Source organism: Cantharellus anzutake, assembly GCF_015039405.1.
Source record: "Cantharellus anzutake strain C23 chromosome Unknown EI90scaffold_5, whole genome shotgun sequence".
Taxonomy (NCBI): domain Eukaryota; kingdom Fungi; phylum Basidiomycota; class Agaricomycetes; order Cantharellales; family Hydnaceae; genus Cantharellus; species Cantharellus anzutake.
The window spans coordinates 968,158-986,469 of record NW_024066955.1 but is presented as its reverse complement, the minus strand read 5'-3'; the positions used below and the strand labels follow the sequence as shown (position 1 = coordinate 986,469).

The following is an 18,312-nucleotide window of genomic DNA, read 5'->3' as shown; positions in this document are numbered from 1 at the left end:
AGGTTTTCATATGCTGCTATGTCCTGTGTTGTGTACCCAACTCGATTCAAATCCATTAGGCTTAAGGGCGCATGTTTACGCAAAACAAGTTGCTACACTGCCTACAGCAAGCGGACGTGCAGAAAATCAGATGTAGATTTCGATGTGGAAGATTCACCGGCTGGGTCACCCTTATTCATTTCAGTTCCATGTGAGTTTGAATTGGCGCCCGCTCGAATCGCCAGCGCTACGCTCGGAACATGGACTGCGCCATTCTCCATGGAGTAATCTCGGGGAAAGCAGTGTCGCCCACGAAAGCGGAACACAATTTACATTCCCCGCATCTTAAGCGTCGCCAGACCTCTCATTTGCAGTATGAGGGACGAAAGCGCCCCGGAATCACCGACAAAGAAGAGCAAGCCCCGGGGTTATATATAATGGTCCTCTGTCGGTCGACACGTTGGCGTCGCCGGGCCGCTAGTGGGCGGCGGGGCGCATAACTGATCAGCTGGCCCTACCTCAATTTGGTTACCAGCGCAACGAGAGCGGGAGACGAGAGATTATTCATCAAAGGGAAGTACTATAGGTCTTGCACAATGATGGTTGAGGAATTGGGGGTGCGAACTGCAGATAGGGGTAGCCCTCCCCGATAGGCGTGTGGGGCCAAGAGATCTGGGGGCTGTGGGTTTCGAAAGCGCACACTCAGAGATAACGTACAAAGCTGTGTCGTTGTTCCAGGGCTGCGCTGGAAAGAGCAAATAGAACGGCGCCTCTAGCCGACACCAGTTGTTAAATCAGGTGATCATGATCGTGAGCTATATTGTTATATTGTTTTTAGTATGCAGATCTCATGCAATGACGTTGGATGCATTAGTTGCGCGCGCGAAAGTTCAGAAGCAGGCGATAACTACGCGCGAGGATATGGTTCACGATTGATAATATTCTACGTCAAGTATTAGCCACTGGAAGCGAATTTAAGTACGCAAAAAGGGAGGGATCGATCTACAACATGATGTCAGTGCGACACAGCTTCAGTTTTATGTGTTGGAAGGGTATCCGCGGTGTCACATATCAATTAGAACAGAGGTTGTTACGCAGGACTAAACGAGATAGCGGGGACTAGCAAGGAGACCGGACATAATTCAAAAGAAATAATGGTTAGGATGGGGGCGCTCGGCGCATGGCATTGATGCCTCCTTGAATAGCATGACCAGCAAGTGTCCAAACAGCATTTGAGGCGCTTTGGCCGCCAGCAGAGGGGCCATTGAAGAAACCGTCGTACACAGAAACCTGGCCAAGAGTATTGTATGAGGTCCACAGTTGGCGATCCGAATACATTGCGTCGTTGTATTCCTGTCTCATGGCTGGAATAATGGACACTGATCACCATACACAGACGTCAGAACCCGCCGAGCCGCAGAAGGCTGGAATAAGACACTCACATGCCATCATCATCATAGCAGCGAAACCCATGCCAGCGAGAAAGACGTTCCTCTCTGCATGACGAGGTTCCCCATCTTCGTTGTTAGGGTAAAACAAGGACGGATAAAGTTTGTAAAATCGTCCTCGTGGACTTCGTTGCGTCGCCCTCGGCTTCGACTTGGATTCCTCAGCTACCCTATTCTCTTCTTCCTCGGCTGCCGCTTTGACCTTGTTAGCCCATTCACGAGCTTTTCTCGGTGTCATCGTCATCAAAGAAGCCTGCAAATCCTCAGAGATGTTCTGCCCGCGAAGCAAGATTTGGTCTATAGCATCGCATTGACGACCAGTTTCCACCTTGAATTTCATCCACTGTTGAACTGCTCTCTGTGATACAGGGAGAGAAGCTTCTTGTGAGGGCATGGGCGAGGAAGATGATGATACAAGCGACCCTATCACTTTGTCGCTATTGATTCCTGGATGGAATTTGCGAAGGTATTCGCGACCGATAAGTTCCCTTTCTTCCGCCTCTAAATTGGCATAGGAAGGCGGGAGTTCGCCGGGATTGATTTGAGTAGGAGGTAATCTTGATTTCATTGGTGAAGGTGACGGTGGGGTTGCGGTCAGGGTAGATGAACTTGAATCTGCATCATCATCATCTACATCACTAGAGGCCGATGGGAACAAGAGCGAGCGGGGAAGGTTGGGTGAGGTTTGTGCACCGGTAGAGGCAAGGGAACGTGTGAGTGGCGCTTGGGTCTGAGTAGAGATTGAAGATGTGAATTCGTCTGAACAATGCTGGGCAGATGCATCGGCAAATTCCTTCGCATCTTCCACCGGTTTCAGATGCTGATTTCGTCGCAATCCGACCTGAACAAGGACAGCCAATCTATCCAGTTACAAGGAATGGATGAAAGTCTTGCACTTACTCGTTTACGGCTTGTTGTAATGATAGTCTCCACAAACTCATCATCATCATCCCCACTATCTAACTCTTGGACCTCAACCCCATCGGCAGCCGCATCCTTCAAATCAAATCGATCACGCAATTCAGCCGCCAAACTTGCAACCGACCGTTTGCTCGCATGTCCCCTCTGGTTGATCGCGGTGGACTTTGCACTGTCCTTTCCACCACCAGCGGTATTGCTTATACGAATCTCATCCAAGTCAAGTCGAAGACGGTCAATAGTCTCTCTGAGCATTTGATTTGCTTGTTTTTGCTCCTCCAGACTCTGGTGAGCGCTTTGGGCAGCGGCGAGTTCAGCTTTGAGGGACTCGATGTTCGCCTCCGCGAGTTCACGTTCGTTACGCCACTACATTCATGTTCGAATGTTAAACAAATGAACGAAGTACCACAGGCGGTCCCTCACACACCTTCGTCAAGTCATTTTGATGCACAGTGGCTAATTCCTCAGCATGCTTCACCTCTTGATCTTTCTTCCTGATGGTATCACGATAGTTCTCCGAGAGGGCTGAATCAATGAAGATTATGAGTTTGAACTGCCTGCAGGTTCGGAGTGACAACGTACCGATCTGCTCTTGATATTGCTTCTGTAACGACTGGTGCGAGTTCCGCGAAGCATCCAATTGACGTTGCAACTTGGCCATCTCCGCTTCAAGCTGCGGGGGAAATGAATTAGAAAAGGAGTCATCAGTATACATGTCTTCATACGCACCGTAGCCAGCTGAGAACTCGAAGTACGCTATCAGGATGCAGCGGGAAAACATGAATAAGGGCGTGTCAATCATAGCAACGGGGCAATGGGGCGGTTTCACTCACAGCTTTCAACCGTAACTCTTTCTCCTCCCTCTTCGACGTCTGCAACTCATTCTTCAATTCCTCAATCCTGTCCTGTAACTCCTGTATCTCCGCCTCGTGATCACTCAACTTATTCTCATATTCTCTATTAGTATCATGTAACTTCTTTGCCAATTCATCATTCCGCCTCTGAAGTTCCTCTTCACGTTGTTGAGCGGTTTGCGTGATAGAGGGCGAAGAAATGGACGAAAGCGTATGTTTCCGTTGATGTCGATGAATTGTGGTCTCATCTTCGGAATCTTCTTCGTCATCAGCCAAGTCATCGTCATCCTGATAATGTGTGGGGAAGGTGCCGAGGTCTTGATTTGAGGACGAAGAGGATGATGAGAATGAAGGAGCGGCAAGTGGTTGATAAGGATAATCATCGTCTGGTGAAAGAGCCGCCAAGGACCAATCTGGGGATTTAATTGGGGTGGCAAGGAAAGATTGTTCGAGTAATGCCGCATCTGGCGATTGAGATTGCGAGCCAGCTACGGATGGTGGCCGATTTACAGGCCACAGCCGTGGCGACAGTTCGGTGGGGGAATTGGGACTCGACAACGTCCAAGATGCTGAACGAGGACCCGTTGGCGTCGCCTATCGGCCCAAGGATATGAACGTTTCCAAAAGGAAAGGAACATTAATATTCTATCAGTCGGCTGAACTAAGAATGACTGCTCACCCTTCCATCCTCCCCAGTAAGCACAATTATATTCGTCTCACTAAGACCTCGTAGGCGCTGCGGTTTCCTATTCCAGGCACTCGGAGCAGGGCTTGCAACAGGCCCGCTTCGTTGCCTCGAGTCAAGCACGGTGGAAGCCACGCCTGCATTAGGAGACGGAGAGTCAACAAGACTGGGAACAACACGCTCATCACTGGAGCTACCGGCTACTTCTTGATGATTCGGGGAAGAGGGAAGCTTGACGCCAGATAGTTGTTCCACTAGTTGGATCATAAGAGCAGGTGTGAGGTCCAAGGGAGGGTAACTTTCTATTGTTCTAGCAAAATTTTCTTCTTGACCTGGTTCAACGATGACATCGCCATATTCATATGCCAAAGCGTCGAGGATAGGAAGAATGGACCGCGAAGAAATCACTCTCTCGCCTGGATAGGTGTTTCGACACAGGCAAGAAGTGGCATTGAGATCGGCGGCCACAACAAAGCGTGCGAAGAGAAAAGTGAACGCCTGTGTGTGGAGAGCTGATGAAAAGGACAGCGCACCATTTTTGTTCGTATAGCTGTCCGAGCTACTCTCAAAAATCTTGGATAGTTTTGTTTGAAGGCTGGATGACAGCCGTGCAGAGGCCTGACAACCATTCAAATACGCTAAGTATAAAGGCATGCGTAAACAGAGCGCCTGCACTGTACCAACCATTTGCACTCTCTTCACAGATTATTTAGTATCGCAAATACCCAATGTTGAAGACGCGTTATTGGATGTCAGAGGGCTGTGATCGTTTGAACAGATTCGAGGATTCGGAACAAGTGGGCGGAAAACGGCCGTTGCCGGCTCCATTGTCCAACGTATGGACAAAACATCCAGTTGGAATGGTGATCAACAAAAGGACAACACCAAGAGTCGTTCATACAAGAAATACAGCCTGTAGTACAATTATCCCGTAAAGAAGTATGCAAACGAGGAATGAGATGCTAGGATAAAGGCGAACTTCAGTAACAAATGTGTGATATTAGCTATCATTGAGATGGACCGCGCTTTCTTCTGATTTGGGTTCTGATGGCCCATCGGGTAAGTCAGGCTTCCAATCAGCACCAGCATTCCATCTAACTTCAGTTGTACCAAAGACAACTTCGGGAATTTCTTCCTCTTCATCATTACTTGCTTCTTTGCCCTTTGAATGTGAACTTTCTCTCCTTCGAGCACGGACATTCACATTCGGCATAGCGATAAGCACCGTCAACTGAAGTACGTCGTCACTGGAGGGTTGTGCTGGGGTTGGTTGGGCGGGAGGAGTGAGAGTCCCATCTGCCATGGGTATTGACGACGCAGGAGGGGGTGGAGCAGTCATGGGGAGTATTGAGGGAGAATGTGAAGCAGAATGCCTGAACCACCTAAATCTGCTTCTGGTATTACGCGGACTAGCTGCCGTAGCCCGAGGATCAACAAGGGGAACTGGATTGTTAGGCCTGCTTTGTGATTTATTACCAGGGATAATCGCGGCAGAGACGGGCTGCGATGAGGCCACGGAACGAAGTGCACAGGCAAAATGACCATGAGATCCTAGCGACGACCGGACAATGAACGTGGAAATGCACACACCATGATGTTAGACCAATCCTCGTCGCGCGTCGCGGACGAGGAGGGCTCGTAGTCTTCTTTATACCCTCCATCAATACGAACTTCATGCAATTTTGGTTTTTCACCAATTACAGGTGCTCTTCTCCGCAGGGCGTCTACTTGCTCTGGGAGAAGGACACCAGCAGCGATTGCCGCCTCCACTCGCCGGCGGAAGCGCCGCCGAAGGATAAAGGATCTCAAGACAATACCACAGGAGACAGCTAACAAGAGGAGCAAGGTCGTTAAGAACGTAAATAGATAGAGGGACTACGATTGAGAAACCAAAAGATAAGTTTTGATGGTGAAGAGAAATAGGTGAAGCGTACGCTCGAAGCTGGCGACTGAGAGCCATCGGTGGAACTAGAAGATGGGTTACTTGCAGAGGGGGTCGCCGATGAGGACGAGCTAGAGGGTGGCGAGGTCGAAGACATGGACAAGTGCTGCCGGGGCCCTGGGAGAAGATGTGTGGATCAAATACCTCCACTTGCGGACATACCAAATCTGCCGGTCAAAACCGAAATAAATTGTCGATTGCCGTCGGATGCAAATTTACATGGCTCCAAAAATAACGCGCTAGCTCCAGAAGTGACACATAGCGATAACGTCATCCGAGTGAATCATAGAGATAAGCGCTGGGCTGCTATCGTGGGGGCTCGTCGGTGTCTGCATCTTTGAGGATTCGATTCGCAACAGCGCTCGTACTTGCACGCCTCTTGTTCATTTGAAAGGATCACAGCATAAGTTCCGAATATCAATTGCCCAAATTAGATCAAGGCAAGCTCATTGGGGAAGCTGTGCCTGTCCGGGATTTTCATCTTCCCTTACATATTGGCCGCCGCAGTTGACAATAACCCCATCAAAAGTTTGGGCGGATTGCGCTCGTAATTAGGGTGGCCTGATCATTCGGGTGTCCCGCCATTCCTATTTTTGCGCTTCGTGGGACTATGTGAGTAATAATTTCTGATACGGAACCTGTCGGGCTGTGATCTGGACGAGGCATCAGAACCTTCTGATCGTCCTGCAACATATCGACAACTAGCGTTACGCGGAGAGCGGCCGTCGGAGCGTATGGAGAAGATTAGGACGCGCAAGTTCTATCTAGACATCTCTGCATGCGAAGCGCTATTGAATCTCCTATGGCTAGCTTTGGCTCGACACAATTTGCTTCTTCCTTCTTTCTCATCAAGCAATAATGAAATTATACTAATAGAGGCTGGTAACCTGCCTACCGGACAGTCATGTACAATGACGATACCAGTTCGATTCAGAGCTCAGGGCAATACCGACAAGGGCGGGAAGCGTATGATGCCATGAACACCTTCGTCGGAGCAAGAAGTTAGCTAGCCAACTTCTCACTTACTCTTGGAGTGGAACTTGGAAGACAGAACATATCGTACGCAACGGGGAGTTGGCTTAAGTACTATACTGATGATACGAAGCACTTCCAAGTTTCCAGGATTACATAGAAGCCGGATCTCGGTCAAGCAAGTATCGGCTGCGGAATGAAAACATAACGTCAGACTAGGTTTCAATTATGTGAAAGGAGCATGGAGACACTTTGCCTCTCTTTCCCGCGATACCTCGGGTGAGAAACGCTGCGCTCTCCAAGATGATGCATCCGACCTTCCGTACGAAGCCGGGGCATGTGAGCATCGACCCATACTACTGAGCCGGGAATCGAGTACATTGAATCCTCGGGCCATCTTCCGATTGGCATCATCACCGCTTACTTCAGGGAAACACAGGGCAAGTACTAAGCATGAATTTTACATACCCACCCCTTCGAGCCATTGGCCTTCGGTAACTTCGTCTCCAAGAGGACGTGGCTCGACCTCCCTCGCTCTGTGACAAGAGGCATTCCAGGTTTGAAACGTGACGATGGACTGGCCCGCAATGTTCTTTTCCCCTCACAGCATGGAATACATCTCCAAAGCATACCAACGCATCTCCCAGGCAACAATCGTCCTTCCAAATTCTCAGGCTGACTCGTCATCCTTTTGTTTTTCCCAGTCACCTTATACCCCCCAAAACTGTCCTAAAGTAACATGATCGGCTAGCTCCTGTTGTGCTGAAGAGCAACTTCTGGATGGAAGAGCGAGCGCCGGCAATTTCACGATGAGTGAATTTTACATAGCCAGAAGTCTCCTGCAACAAACGACTGTTTGCGGAGAGTGTTGGAAAGCGAAGGAACAGCACTGACCTTCTCAAATACCTAGGTACGTAACATCCCCACTCCCATGGTTCTGGAAATACTTTCATAGGTTCTCCCCTCACAACGAGCAATTGGATCTCCGAATAGCTAGTCTGTTGCAGAATATAACAATCGCTTCCGTCGTCGAACTGTCAATAATATGATTATTGACATTATTGACAGCTAATATCGTCAGAATTATTGGACGGCATTTGGGGGTTCCACCTTCATTCTCTCGGTTATGCGGCGTAGTCGCCGCTGGCGTATTCGCGTATAATTTTTTTCACCCCCTCTCTTGTAGGAGTGTGAGCCTAACGCGCCATAGCCCTTTTTGTATTTTAAAACAGTCTACGGGTGTCCTCGAACGCCTTCCCTAACCAGTGCATAAAATGTCACCCAGGATACTGAACACATAAGCGGAGGTGTTAGGACCTTGCATTCATCTATGGACATCGTGTTGATCGAGTCCGTCACGGAAGATGTGTATAAATCTATCACGATGGTGGCTAAACCGGTGAGCATTTAGTCTCACGGGTGATAACAAAACTTGGGCAGGTTTCGAGGGCCATGCGTGGTAAGACCAGACCGTTTGGATATTTTCAGGCAGAATTGTGCGCCGGATTTCATGACGTCATAACTGGTCGAATTGCGAATTGGCCATGGCATTCCCACGTGGCATTTCAATTTATGTCTGCCCCGGGCGCTTAAACTTCTCAATTGATCCCAATCATCAGTACTTCCAAATGGTGCTTCAAAGGGCAGCCGATATCAAACCCGGAGAGCATCACCAAAGGGATACTTATGATCGCCTTTACGATTGGGATACTCTCAAGGGATTAGTAGGTGAGGTGGAGCATCATTTTCACCATCAACATGGGAAAGGAGTTCAAATGGTTTGTTACAGACTCAGGGTGAGGATGGGCAATGGATTTTAAGGTGAAATATCCATGGGCTGAGCAAAGAGTTTACTGCAGCAACCTTGGGAATCTACATCGACATCCTTCATTTCAGAAAGACTATGACAAATGGACCGAGGAGACAGTCAAACGCGGAGGACCTATGGGTATTGGCCGCGATGCTCAACGGGAGAGTTCACTGAACTTATTGCACAGTGAACATTCTACTCAAAAGACTTGACTGGGATGGACCGCCAGCTCTTCCTAACAAGACGGGCGCTGGGGGGACAACGGAACCTGATTATTTCACAGTTGACATCCCGGATGAGTTGGTACGCGTTGTCATAAACGACTGGCCGTACTCAGGTATGCACACTCTCAAGATTCTGTAGGGGATTAATAGTGACATGAATTAGTCCCCCTGGATGTAACTCATTTCATCATTTGGTCTCGGGTACCATTCGTACATGAGATGGTAACCCCATACAGGATTAAGGATCGGGTGGCACGAGATGGCTTGTGGGGTTTTACTGGCGGAATAACGCAGCCAAAAGCGAGTGACAAAGACGCACATTTAATCCGTCAAGCAAGCATTGAGATACAGATGTTTGTCGAACAAGTGTGGCCTGAGGACGAATGGGAGACAGCATGGTTTATGAATCCTTTGGTACGCTTCGCATGTATTTCGTCCTCCGCAACATATATTAAAATAAACTGCCAGCGCTTGCAAAGTGTGCCAGGCTTGGCTCATACCCATGTATTTGCGAAGCCAAAAGTGACGCTTGTCACCGAGGGTACTGGCGAAATTTCCGAATCCCCATCGCAATAGACTGGTGTCTAGCATTAGAGCGAATCGTCTTGTTTAGAGCGTCGGGCCTTGTGACTACAGCCATGACATTAATAGAAGGGGTTCGAGAAGGATTTACGTTTGTGTGTCCATTGATGAGTATTTATGTGCAACGTTCGTTGATGCTTGATACCGATCAAGTGTCACTGCGGCAAGGAAACAAGGGATGCTGTGGCGCTCTTGCACCCAATATTTCATGAGATCTTGTAGTGCTGCTGGACCCGACGGGTCGTCGTCACCCCCGATGGAGATAAGCTTCATTGTCCCAACATCTGCCTGGTCGGGCTTAGAGGTGGAGTCGAAAACGATCGAGGCGGTGCTGTCGAACGCGGACGTCAATCTTACTCGAGTGCTCTGGAACGCTAATCGGTAGCCGAGCACAGAGGATACTGCTTCTCTGAATTCGCCAGCCTTTGCGTTGAATACCTACAATAATACCATCAGCATCTTCTGGTTGACCTCAAAAGTGCAGGCAATATAAAGTACCTGCTTCAAACGCAATAAGCGCTTCTCTTTCTGAGCGACTGTGCTCAGTAGCTCTTCCTTCTCAGCATTAACGCTCTCCCAGCTTTCCCTCGGGACAAGCTCGCTACCCCCACCTTCAGCAGTTTCCAGCTGGCGGATTCGGTTAAGTAGCGCAGCATTCTCATTTTTAATGCGATTGAGTTCTTGACGTCGCAACGCGAAGTGTTCGGAGGCTGCATTTGCTTGCATTTGCAGGATCACCGTATCTCGTGGCGTCAAGGCTCCAGATGATATATTCACTCCCGCCTCCCATAATTTCTGGTCGAGATTCGCCACTGAGGCCTCAAGTTCTTGGATGCGGGATTGCTTGGCAGATAAATCTGTGCAACATGATATTGGCCTCAGCGAAGACCGACAAGAAAGGGACCGCCGCACCGTGCTCTGCTCGTTTCCGAGCCTCACGCTCCGCCGTCAATTCTGAGTTCCTCGCAACCGTCTTAGGGTCCCGGCCGAGGGAAATACTGTCAAGCTGGTCTTGCAAGTGGTTGTTGACAGTCTTGTATTGAGAAAGCGACGATTCAAGGTCACGTATCCGAGATAAGAGCTGTCGGTCATGAGTGGCTGGCACCATTTCCGGTGATGACTCTTCTTCCTCGAATGTTCTCAAAAGAGCGTTGGCGGTTGCAATTTCTCGTTCCAGCAAGGACGACTGATGCGCTCGTCGTTCGGCCCGTATGTTTGCTTTCTGTTTTTCGTCCTCCAACAGCGTTACCTGCCCTTGGAATGCTGATATTTTCCGTTGAAGTTCTGATATGTCTGCATCCCGCTGCTGCAGTGTCGAAGTTAGGGTGGTTAATTGAGAAGATAGTGACATATTCGATTGCCGAAGGGACATCAGATGCTGCGTCAGAGCCGTTGGGGTAGATGAGCTGGGTTCTTTGGAGGGGTCATTCAAGAAAGCGAGCCTAACGAATCCCTGTAGGATCTAACACCGACGGACAAGATACTAGGCAGCTCACCACCCTTGACGCTCCACGCGGGCTGCCTCCAACTCTCCTTCAAGCATGGCGACCCGCTCTTTTGCTGCCTCGACTTGCGCCAGCTTCCGCTGGAGGCTTCTCTTTTCCTCCATTAGGACTTCCACGTTCTGATTCCGTAATCGGTACTTGGTGATTTCAGAAGATAGTTCAGAATTGAGCCGTTCGGAAGCTCGAAGCTGTTCCTTTTGACGCTGCAATTCCTCATGCACTATCTGCCATTGTTCCTTTGAATCCAGCCCACCATTCATAGACACATTTGAAACGCATTCTTCGAACGCCCCCGTACTTTCTAGCTGAGAGCGAAGTTCGGCAACGGTCCGGTCTCGTTCTTGGGCCGCTTGTCTGGCTCGCGACAGCTCGTCCTCGAGCATTTCCACTTGACGTCGCGCCGTGATCAAGTGGGAAGCATGGGCATTGATGGTGGACGCTGAAGATCGTCCGTGTTGCTCAAAATCATCTTTGAGGTCCGCTAGCTCAGTTTGCAATTCTAGGATAGAGGTGCGCTGAGATTTTGCGTTTAATAGATGCTCGTGCTGTGTTGAAAGGTGACCACTGGGAATAAGTCCTGACGATAATTCTAAATCAACTCACTCGCTCAGCTTCCCATTTCTTCTCTAATTCCTCTTTTTCTTGCCGTTCCTGTTGTTCGCGCTCAGCTAGCCACCTTCGGTCGTCTTCCAGCCGCTCAATGGTTGCTTTAGCATCACTCAAAGAGCGTTCAAGATCGCGCCTAGTGTCTTCAGCAATAATGAGGCGCCTCTCGAGACTTGTTTTGAGCATGCGACTCTCGAAACTTTGGGATTTCTCGGCGCGTCTGCTGGAAGACAATTCTGAGTCTGAGTTTGTCAATTGAGATACAGGCACATTGTTTACCCCAAAAAGCATTTAACTGACCTGCATCTAGTTGGGCAGTGAGAACACTTCGTTTAGGCGCTCGACTCTTCCCCGCAGTCTGAGAGGATGAGGCTTCACCAAGCATGAATATTCAGATCCTCTTGAGCACGTGACTGTCTCATGTGACATTGAAAGTTGTTTTGAATATGTGCAAATTCGGGCGGCCCATTGACGGCGTCAAGAGCCCAGGATGTAGAGTCCATAGGGATTTTATTGAACATGCGGTATAATGCGCTGAGATTGCGGGCCTACTTAACAATAACAATATTGTCAATCATATTTCGGATTTTAAGTGCTCATTTCCTGTGAGTTCGGCATACTCCGTTTGCCTCTGCAGCCGTACTTGCAAATTGCGTTCCACAAAGAGAGGCAAGCTCGGACACTGCCAAGGCCGTCAAGCCACGCGTCGGGCGTTCCCCCTCGACTCTTCTTCAATAGCGCTACCTGTGAATTGTTTTGGTGCAATGTCCCAGCCATCGTATCCCGACGTAGGAACATCCCTCCTTCCCATCCCGATGACAGAGGAGGAAGCCCAAACTCTGGTGGTCTCTCCCCGTCTCTTCTCGCAGCTTGAACCCCCTGAGTCTATTTTACGCGATCTCACTGGTGTCAAAGTTATTTTAAATGGTCTGCACGCACTTTTCGATCAAGTCTCCCCGCCACTTGCTCATCACGCGTTGGGGTGTCAACCTATGTCTTCCAGGTGATGCTACAGTACTTGAGACTTCCGACCCTCTTGCGGCTCGAGAGTTGAAACGACGATACGACCAAATGTGCAACGTTGGCAAGGACGGTATACGCAGTCCATACTCCGTCACAACCTTGACTGCTCAGACTGGGGGCACTGTTCATCGTGTTAGGTAAGATTTTTTATCACATATCCCTGACCTCTCAGTTTGTTCCGCCTCATCGCTGTTGGCATTAGTCACCGTAACACGCGCATTATCAATTTGGATCACTTGTTTTTACCGGAACCCAAGGATGACGTTGTTTTGGTGCGTGATACGGAGGGACCGAATGGTACATCGTGGCTGTCTTCCTCTCGGCTGCGATCCACTCTTCCCAGGTTCTCGCGCAATCGAGGAAGATCGAGCTTTGGGTTTCCTGCAACAACATCGATGGTGTCCTTGTCATTGAGGCCGCCCCCAAGCCTTTCATCGCCATACAGCCAAACTCAAGCCATCCAAGCATATCATTCGCCATATTCATCTAACACAGGATCCTTGCGCTCTCGTGCTGCTAACGCTATTGAGGCTGTCCACCAGTTTGCAAGGTCATCATTCGAAGCCCAACGTGATATGTCTACCAATCCAGCTGCGGACCCATTTGGTGGTTTTACGCATTATGGATTAATGCGTCCTCCGCTGGCCACTATCGAGGATGTACATGAAGCAGGAGCCGAAACCGCTGAACCCGAGATCCAAAACCCAGTTCGTGCTGCCGACCCCTACACCCAGCATGTGCTTCATGCAGCTCCATCTTTCGAATCTACTTCTACTGCTCGCATGCCAGGGGCCTCAACACCTACGCCGAAGTTCTCCACAATGCAGGGCGTAGAAACATCCATTCGCACCATTTTCGCCGCATTTGACGCGTTCCAGATGCTTAATGACCCTTACGTAAATGAAGAGTATGGAGTTTTGAAGCTCCCTCCACGGGCTGTCTCCACCGTTCTTCCTAATGACGACCCGCGTTTTGTCCTCTGGGGTTTGCCGGCCAAGTTCGAGCTTCCTCAACGTGAACAGAGCCCCAGCCGCTTGCGTTCTGGTTCCGACCCTACAGGTTCATCATCCCGCCCTGAGTATGCTTTTTGTTTTGTTTCTTCTTTGTCGATATAATCACGCTTGCATTCGTTTTGAAACTCCTGCAGGAGCATCGAATCCGTCGGGCGGCGGCCATTAGTCCTTGCGGCAACCATCGAAAGATGGATTGCACAACTGTCATCAGAACGAAACGCTGAAGACCTGCAAATATTCTTCCTTACCTATCGAGCTTTCATCTCATCAATGGATCTCTTACATATTCTCATATCTCGCTTTCACTGGACTCTAGATCCGTCTTCCTCGACCTCTCTACCTCACCCCCACAATTCCGGAGATCTTAATGGTGTACTTGCCACCATCCGTATGCGGACTTTCCTCCTCTTTGAATATTGGCTAGGCCATTTCTTTTCGTTCGATTTCATATCAAACCCCAAACTCGGCATCGTGCTTACAACATGGTTGAATGCACTCCATCGCAGTCCGCTTTTGGATTCGCGGGCTGATGCCCAGGTAAGCGGAGAGGGTTTGAGTTAATTACACGCATATCGATTAACCCTTTTTTTCCAGGGACTTGCCAAGAAGCTCGCTAAGCTCATTGTTCGAATGAAAACCAGGCATTGGGACGAAGGTTTCTCCCGACTTCCGTCACATATTCGCCGGAATATAATCGATGGCATAATTCAACCACTTCCTCCACCATCCCTTGGTTGTTCAGTTTTACTACCACTTCTTTTCAAGGGTCACGATATCTTCCAACATCCATCGCGGATTAACCTAGAAGATGTCGACCTTGATTTCTCAATCCCCCCTCCGGATGGCTGGGGCGAGAACGATGCAGGTAGTCCACTTCGACTGCAAGCTATCCCTCCGCACGGGCTGCTCTCGTCCACGAATGTAAATGACCTGAATGACTTGCTTACAGATGACTTCGAGGCCCACGCGCACATGAGGCTCCACTCCTCTCTAGGGATTCGCCCGACCAGTCCCCCTCTTCCGCCAATGCATCGCCATGGAAAGCTCTCACGTGTGATCCTTGGTACGGTTGGCAAAGTTTTTCGTATCGGTCGTCATCGTCACAGTTCTGGGTTGCCGCTGAAAGAGGATGACTTGCCAGAAGATGATTTGCAGTTGGATGCGGATGGTAACCTAATTAAGGTCACTGAGGATGACAGAACTAGTTCATCCCTTGCCTCCCTTGATACTCATTTTAAAAATCCTCCATCACTGTTCTTGACTTCAGAAGCGCCGTCCACACCCTCGCTCACCGATGTTAGTGGGACTTTGGACTCTAGGTCGATGCGGTTTGAGGAGGTTCGTGTTCACTCCACTTCCTTTCAACTGCCAAGCTGATGACCCGTGATGCGACTAGAGGGTCCCTCCGAAGATTATCGAAGGGGGGATTCTCTCGGCGACCCTAATCCGTTGCAGGCAGCACAACCAGAAGGTGCAAGAAAAAGCGAAGAGGCGTCGTCGTCCATGTCTGCCCCGATGAGCCTGCATCAGCATTCCCCGCAGAGCCTAAGAAGCTCATCTGTCTTCTTGCGAAATGCTCGTTCCTCGATCACCTCATGGAGGTCTTCAATGTCAAGCCTCGGCAACTTATTACCTCGCAGATCTGTGGCCCAGGCTACTTACCCTTACCCTCCAGGGCTTCTGAATGTTGTGTCAATCGATGATTATGAGTCTGATGGCTCCGACGCCGATCCGCGCTCAAAATTGCGGCCGACACGACGCAGGCTACCGCGGCGTGATGATGCGACTTTCGTTCGTCGTTCGGTCTATTCTACATCTTCAGGTGTCAACTCAACATTGAGTGAAGGGGCGTCCAGCGCTCATGATGCCGAAGACAGGAGAATAGGCCAGCGCTCCCTCAAGATGTGGCACCTAAGGCCTGTACAGCGCAATTTCGTACAGAAGGAATCTGGTCGTGGTGACCCGGAGGATGCATTACGGAGGCTCGAAGGCCAGGTAGATGCTAAGATGATTGAAGAAAATCACCAGAAGATTGATGACTGGCTCAACTGGGTGGAGAGACGAGAGGCTGGTGAGGCGACCGACACTGGATCGCTCGATGAGTTCCAGTCGGATTCTGATGAGGATGAATATGGTTTTCCCGTGGATGTTATTCACGACGAGTCGACTGCCGCTGACGATTCAGACACCCCACCCGTACCTGCTGGGAGTCAAGAACCTGCGCTGGACAGTGGAAAGTCAGATGATCTGACATTTCCCGAGCCGGAGACTAGTGAGGAACGAACAAGCACTCACCCTAATGCGGCGGATGCTGCGACAGCCGGCCCTCGTCTAGTCGCCACCCAGGTTCCCCAGGTCGCTCCCAGCTCACCACATCATTCCTTCATCCTGGATTTCAGTGCGCAGGAGATAGCAGAACAAATGACGGTTGTGGATCATGAAATGTTCGAGAAGATTCAGTTCCATCACCTCCTGTCCCTGGACTGGGCAAAGCCTGATTTACTGTCGAAGTCATGGATCGAGTTCATTAAGGAACGCAGCCGGCTGGAGTTTGAGGCTGGTCAATATCCTGAACGCAACATACAGAAAATTAATGATGTTGCTGCTGTGAGAGTTCGTGCTCATAGCGTCACTCGCTTTGTCTCGACCGAAATTGCACAGTCTTTACTGAGTGAACGATCGTCATTATTTTGTAAATTTGTTCGAGTGGCTTGGGTAAGTTTTGACCCGCAATTCAATGCATCCTTACTCAACACTTGACCCGGGTAGAAATTGTATCTTATCAACAATTATTCCTCGCTCGTAGCAGTTTTGGCTGGGCTTCTTAAAAGTCAAACGCGTTCTGCCATGGCGGAAGCCAATTGCACGCTCCCAATATGGGAATCGCGTGTATTGGCGGACTTGATGGCATTCACCTCGAAAGCTGATAACTTCAGCTACGTTCGGAAAAAAGTTGAGAGTCTAGCGGGTATGCGGAATCATCCTCCTTCACTACCTAAACATCAAGAGACTCAAATCTTGGCATGTATCCCTCTACTGTGTAAGGTGAACAATTTCTGTAAATTGGACATGACTGATCTTTCTCCTTTAGCTGTCTATTTCAATGCCATGTACGATCTTTTACTTCTCCCTAACTACATCGATCCATCTGCACTGTACAAGCGTATTGGCCCCAACGACAACCTCCTTCACCCCGAACTGTTTGACGAACTTCCTGAATTACCAGATGGAGCAACCTTGAAGCCATTGATTAACGTCCAGAAACAACGTTTTATTGCGTGGTATGCCACCCTTCATACTGGCGTATGTTAATCACTGATGCAACGGCCCCTCATTCAGGCTCATCAAAGACTTTGCGGAGGGACAACTGCTGACCCGTAAATACAACTACCCGCGACATTCGCAGTTGTACATAAGAATATGGCAGCTCGGAGACAAAAAGCCACTTCGGACTAGTTAATGTTCGCCAAGGATTATTTACCCATTTTCATGACTCGCAATGACAGTTCACGTTGACAATACCAGTTGTTGTGATTGATTTAGACATACAATTATCCTTTCTGTGCTTTGTTGGACGTCCATTCGGTGTTGCATTGCGTGAGATGTAACTACTAGAATATTAGTTTGATATGGCAGACAGTATTCAAAACAAATGGCGTGGCAAAATACGAGTTAAGTGCATGTTACTGTATCCTATGAGCCTGCCTCGTCAACGTTCATAAGAACATACTCCCGGCTAGATTCACCGAATTTTAAGACTAAGGAATAATGGGCATCATGCTGGTATCAATATCTTGGCGGTTACTTACGATCTTGATGCTTAAGCTCATAATAGCGAGAGGTCGGAATTTCAGAGCCATTAACGTAGGTCCCGTTTGTAGACTCCAAGTCAATAACAAACGGTCTATTAAATGAAATTGTGAGTGAGGCAGGACTTAAGGTGTCGTCGACGACGTTTACCTTACAGTGTTCTTTGTTTCTCCCCATTCGTTCCTCTGCGCCACCTGGCGGAATTGGATTACGGCATGTTGCTTAGAACAAGATGGGTGCTCGGTTGGGATGTCGACAACCTTCAATATGGATTAGTCGAAAATTGGCTGTTTGGGTTCAGTCTGCTTACTGTACGGTCACGCCCGAAAAGGTAAGCGCTTTGGCGAGAAATGTGGAGAACATCTATTGGATGGGTGATAAAACACTTAAATTATGAAACGATAAACAAGGTGGGCACACCTGACTCTTGCTCTCCTTTGAACACGTACAGTCGCCATCCTGAGCTTGGTTTCCTTGCCTCTGGTGGTTCGTGATATTTGAGGACTGTTGAACTGCCATCCACTTTCTTGATGGTTTTAGTTGCAGCAGCGAGTAGCCCTTATTGACTGTCAGGTGGAAAAAAAACTATCATCACATGCTGGGCACGCACCTGATGGTCTGAAGTCAGGCTCTAGTTTTCTCCTACTATCGCGTTCTGAAGATCGAGGGGACATTGAGCGGGAGTGGCGCGCAGGACTCCTTTGTGACCTGGGAGGGGATCGCGGCGGGGGGGTACGCCTGCGTCTAGGCGAACGGGATTCAAGACTTCGGCGGCGTCTTGGGGGTGACGACCGCGGTCTCTCGCGATTATCCCTCCGACTCCTGGAAGCACTTGCTTTCGAATAAGCTGGGTTCCCGTAAGAGGCCTCAGCTTCATATCTGCGACGTGTAGGACTTCGGGAACGAGATGAACGATGACGATGGAGTTTTGAATCCCTGTC

General features: G+C 49.3%; 6 protein-coding genes across 6 annotated transcripts; 2 read left to right on the top strand and 4 right to left on the bottom strand.

Moving 5' to 3' along the window:
- Window positions 1-793: 793 nt before the first annotated feature.
- EI90DRAFT_2080986 (uncharacterized protein) lies at window positions 794-4,697 on the bottom strand. Its single transcript, XM_039052534.1, has 10 exons — window positions 4,569-4,697; window positions 4,418-4,502; window positions 4,082-4,300; window positions 3,879-4,021; window positions 3,179-3,793; window positions 3,075-3,101; window positions 2,773-3,018; window positions 2,328-2,711; window positions 1,422-2,268; window positions 794-1,358 (listed from the first exon to the last, which is right to left on the bottom strand). Exons 1-10 carry the CDS (start codon window positions 4,569-4,571, stop codon window positions 1,138-1,140), a joined length of 2,790 nt encoding a protein of 929 aa, XP_038921918.1. The 5' UTR covers window positions 4,572-4,697; the 3' UTR covers window positions 794-1,137.
- Window positions 4,698-4,884: 187 nt separating this feature from the next.
- Window positions 4,885-5,923, bottom strand: EI90DRAFT_3117074 (uncharacterized protein; the record flags this gene model as incomplete). The annotated part of the gene is made up of 3 exons (XM_039062950.1): window positions 4,885-5,385; window positions 5,475-5,759; window positions 5,819-5,923. The coding sequence occupies 3 exons, from the start codon at window positions 5,921-5,923 to the stop codon at window positions 4,885-4,887; spliced, it is 891 nt and encodes a 296-aa protein (XP_038921917.1).
- Window positions 5,924-8,604: 2,681 nt separating this feature from the next.
- On the top strand, window positions 8,605-9,433 carry EI90DRAFT_2966425 (uncharacterized protein; the record flags this gene model as incomplete). The annotated part of the gene is made up of 4 exons (XM_039055568.1): window positions 8,605-8,746; window positions 8,796-8,945; window positions 8,996-9,246; window positions 9,301-9,433. 4 exons carry the CDS (start codon window positions 8,608-8,610, stop codon window positions 9,406-9,408), a joined length of 648 nt encoding a protein of 215 aa, XP_038921916.1. The 3' UTR covers window positions 9,409-9,433.
- Window positions 9,300-11,986, bottom strand: EI90DRAFT_3035964 (spindle assembly checkpoint component Mad1). Its single transcript, XM_039058667.1, has 6 exons — window positions 11,826-11,986; window positions 11,523-11,767; window positions 10,911-11,464; window positions 10,327-10,856; window positions 9,913-10,271; window positions 9,300-9,852 (listed from the first exon to the last, which is right to left on the bottom strand). Exons 1-6 carry the CDS (start codon window positions 11,908-11,910, stop codon window positions 9,502-9,504), a joined length of 2,124 nt encoding a protein of 707 aa, XP_038921915.1. The 5' UTR covers window positions 11,911-11,986; the 3' UTR covers window positions 9,300-9,501.
- Window positions 11,987-12,554: 568 nt separating this feature from the next.
- EI90DRAFT_3035961 (ras guanine nucleotide exchange factor domain-containing protein) lies at window positions 12,555-17,209 on the top strand. The gene is made up of 8 exons (XM_039058666.1): window positions 12,555-12,685; window positions 12,751-13,626; window positions 13,696-14,098; window positions 14,156-14,899; window positions 14,960-16,276; window positions 16,331-16,601; window positions 16,653-16,842; window positions 16,901-17,209. Exons 1-8 carry the CDS (start codon window positions 12,597-12,599, stop codon window positions 17,019-17,021), a joined length of 4,011 nt encoding a protein of 1,336 aa, XP_038921914.1. The 5' UTR covers window positions 12,555-12,596; the 3' UTR covers window positions 17,022-17,209.
- EI90DRAFT_3035959 (SMAD/FHA domain-containing protein) lies at window positions 17,092-18,285 on the bottom strand. Its single transcript, XM_039058665.1, has 6 exons — window positions 17,982-18,285; window positions 17,792-17,929; window positions 17,682-17,734; window positions 17,522-17,631; window positions 17,371-17,465; window positions 17,092-17,319 (listed from the first exon to the last, which is right to left on the bottom strand). Exons 1-6 carry the CDS (start codon window positions 18,043-18,045, stop codon window positions 17,255-17,257), a joined length of 525 nt encoding a protein of 174 aa, XP_038921913.1. The 5' UTR covers window positions 18,046-18,285; the 3' UTR covers window positions 17,092-17,254.
- Window positions 18,286-18,312: the final 27 nt, after the last annotated feature.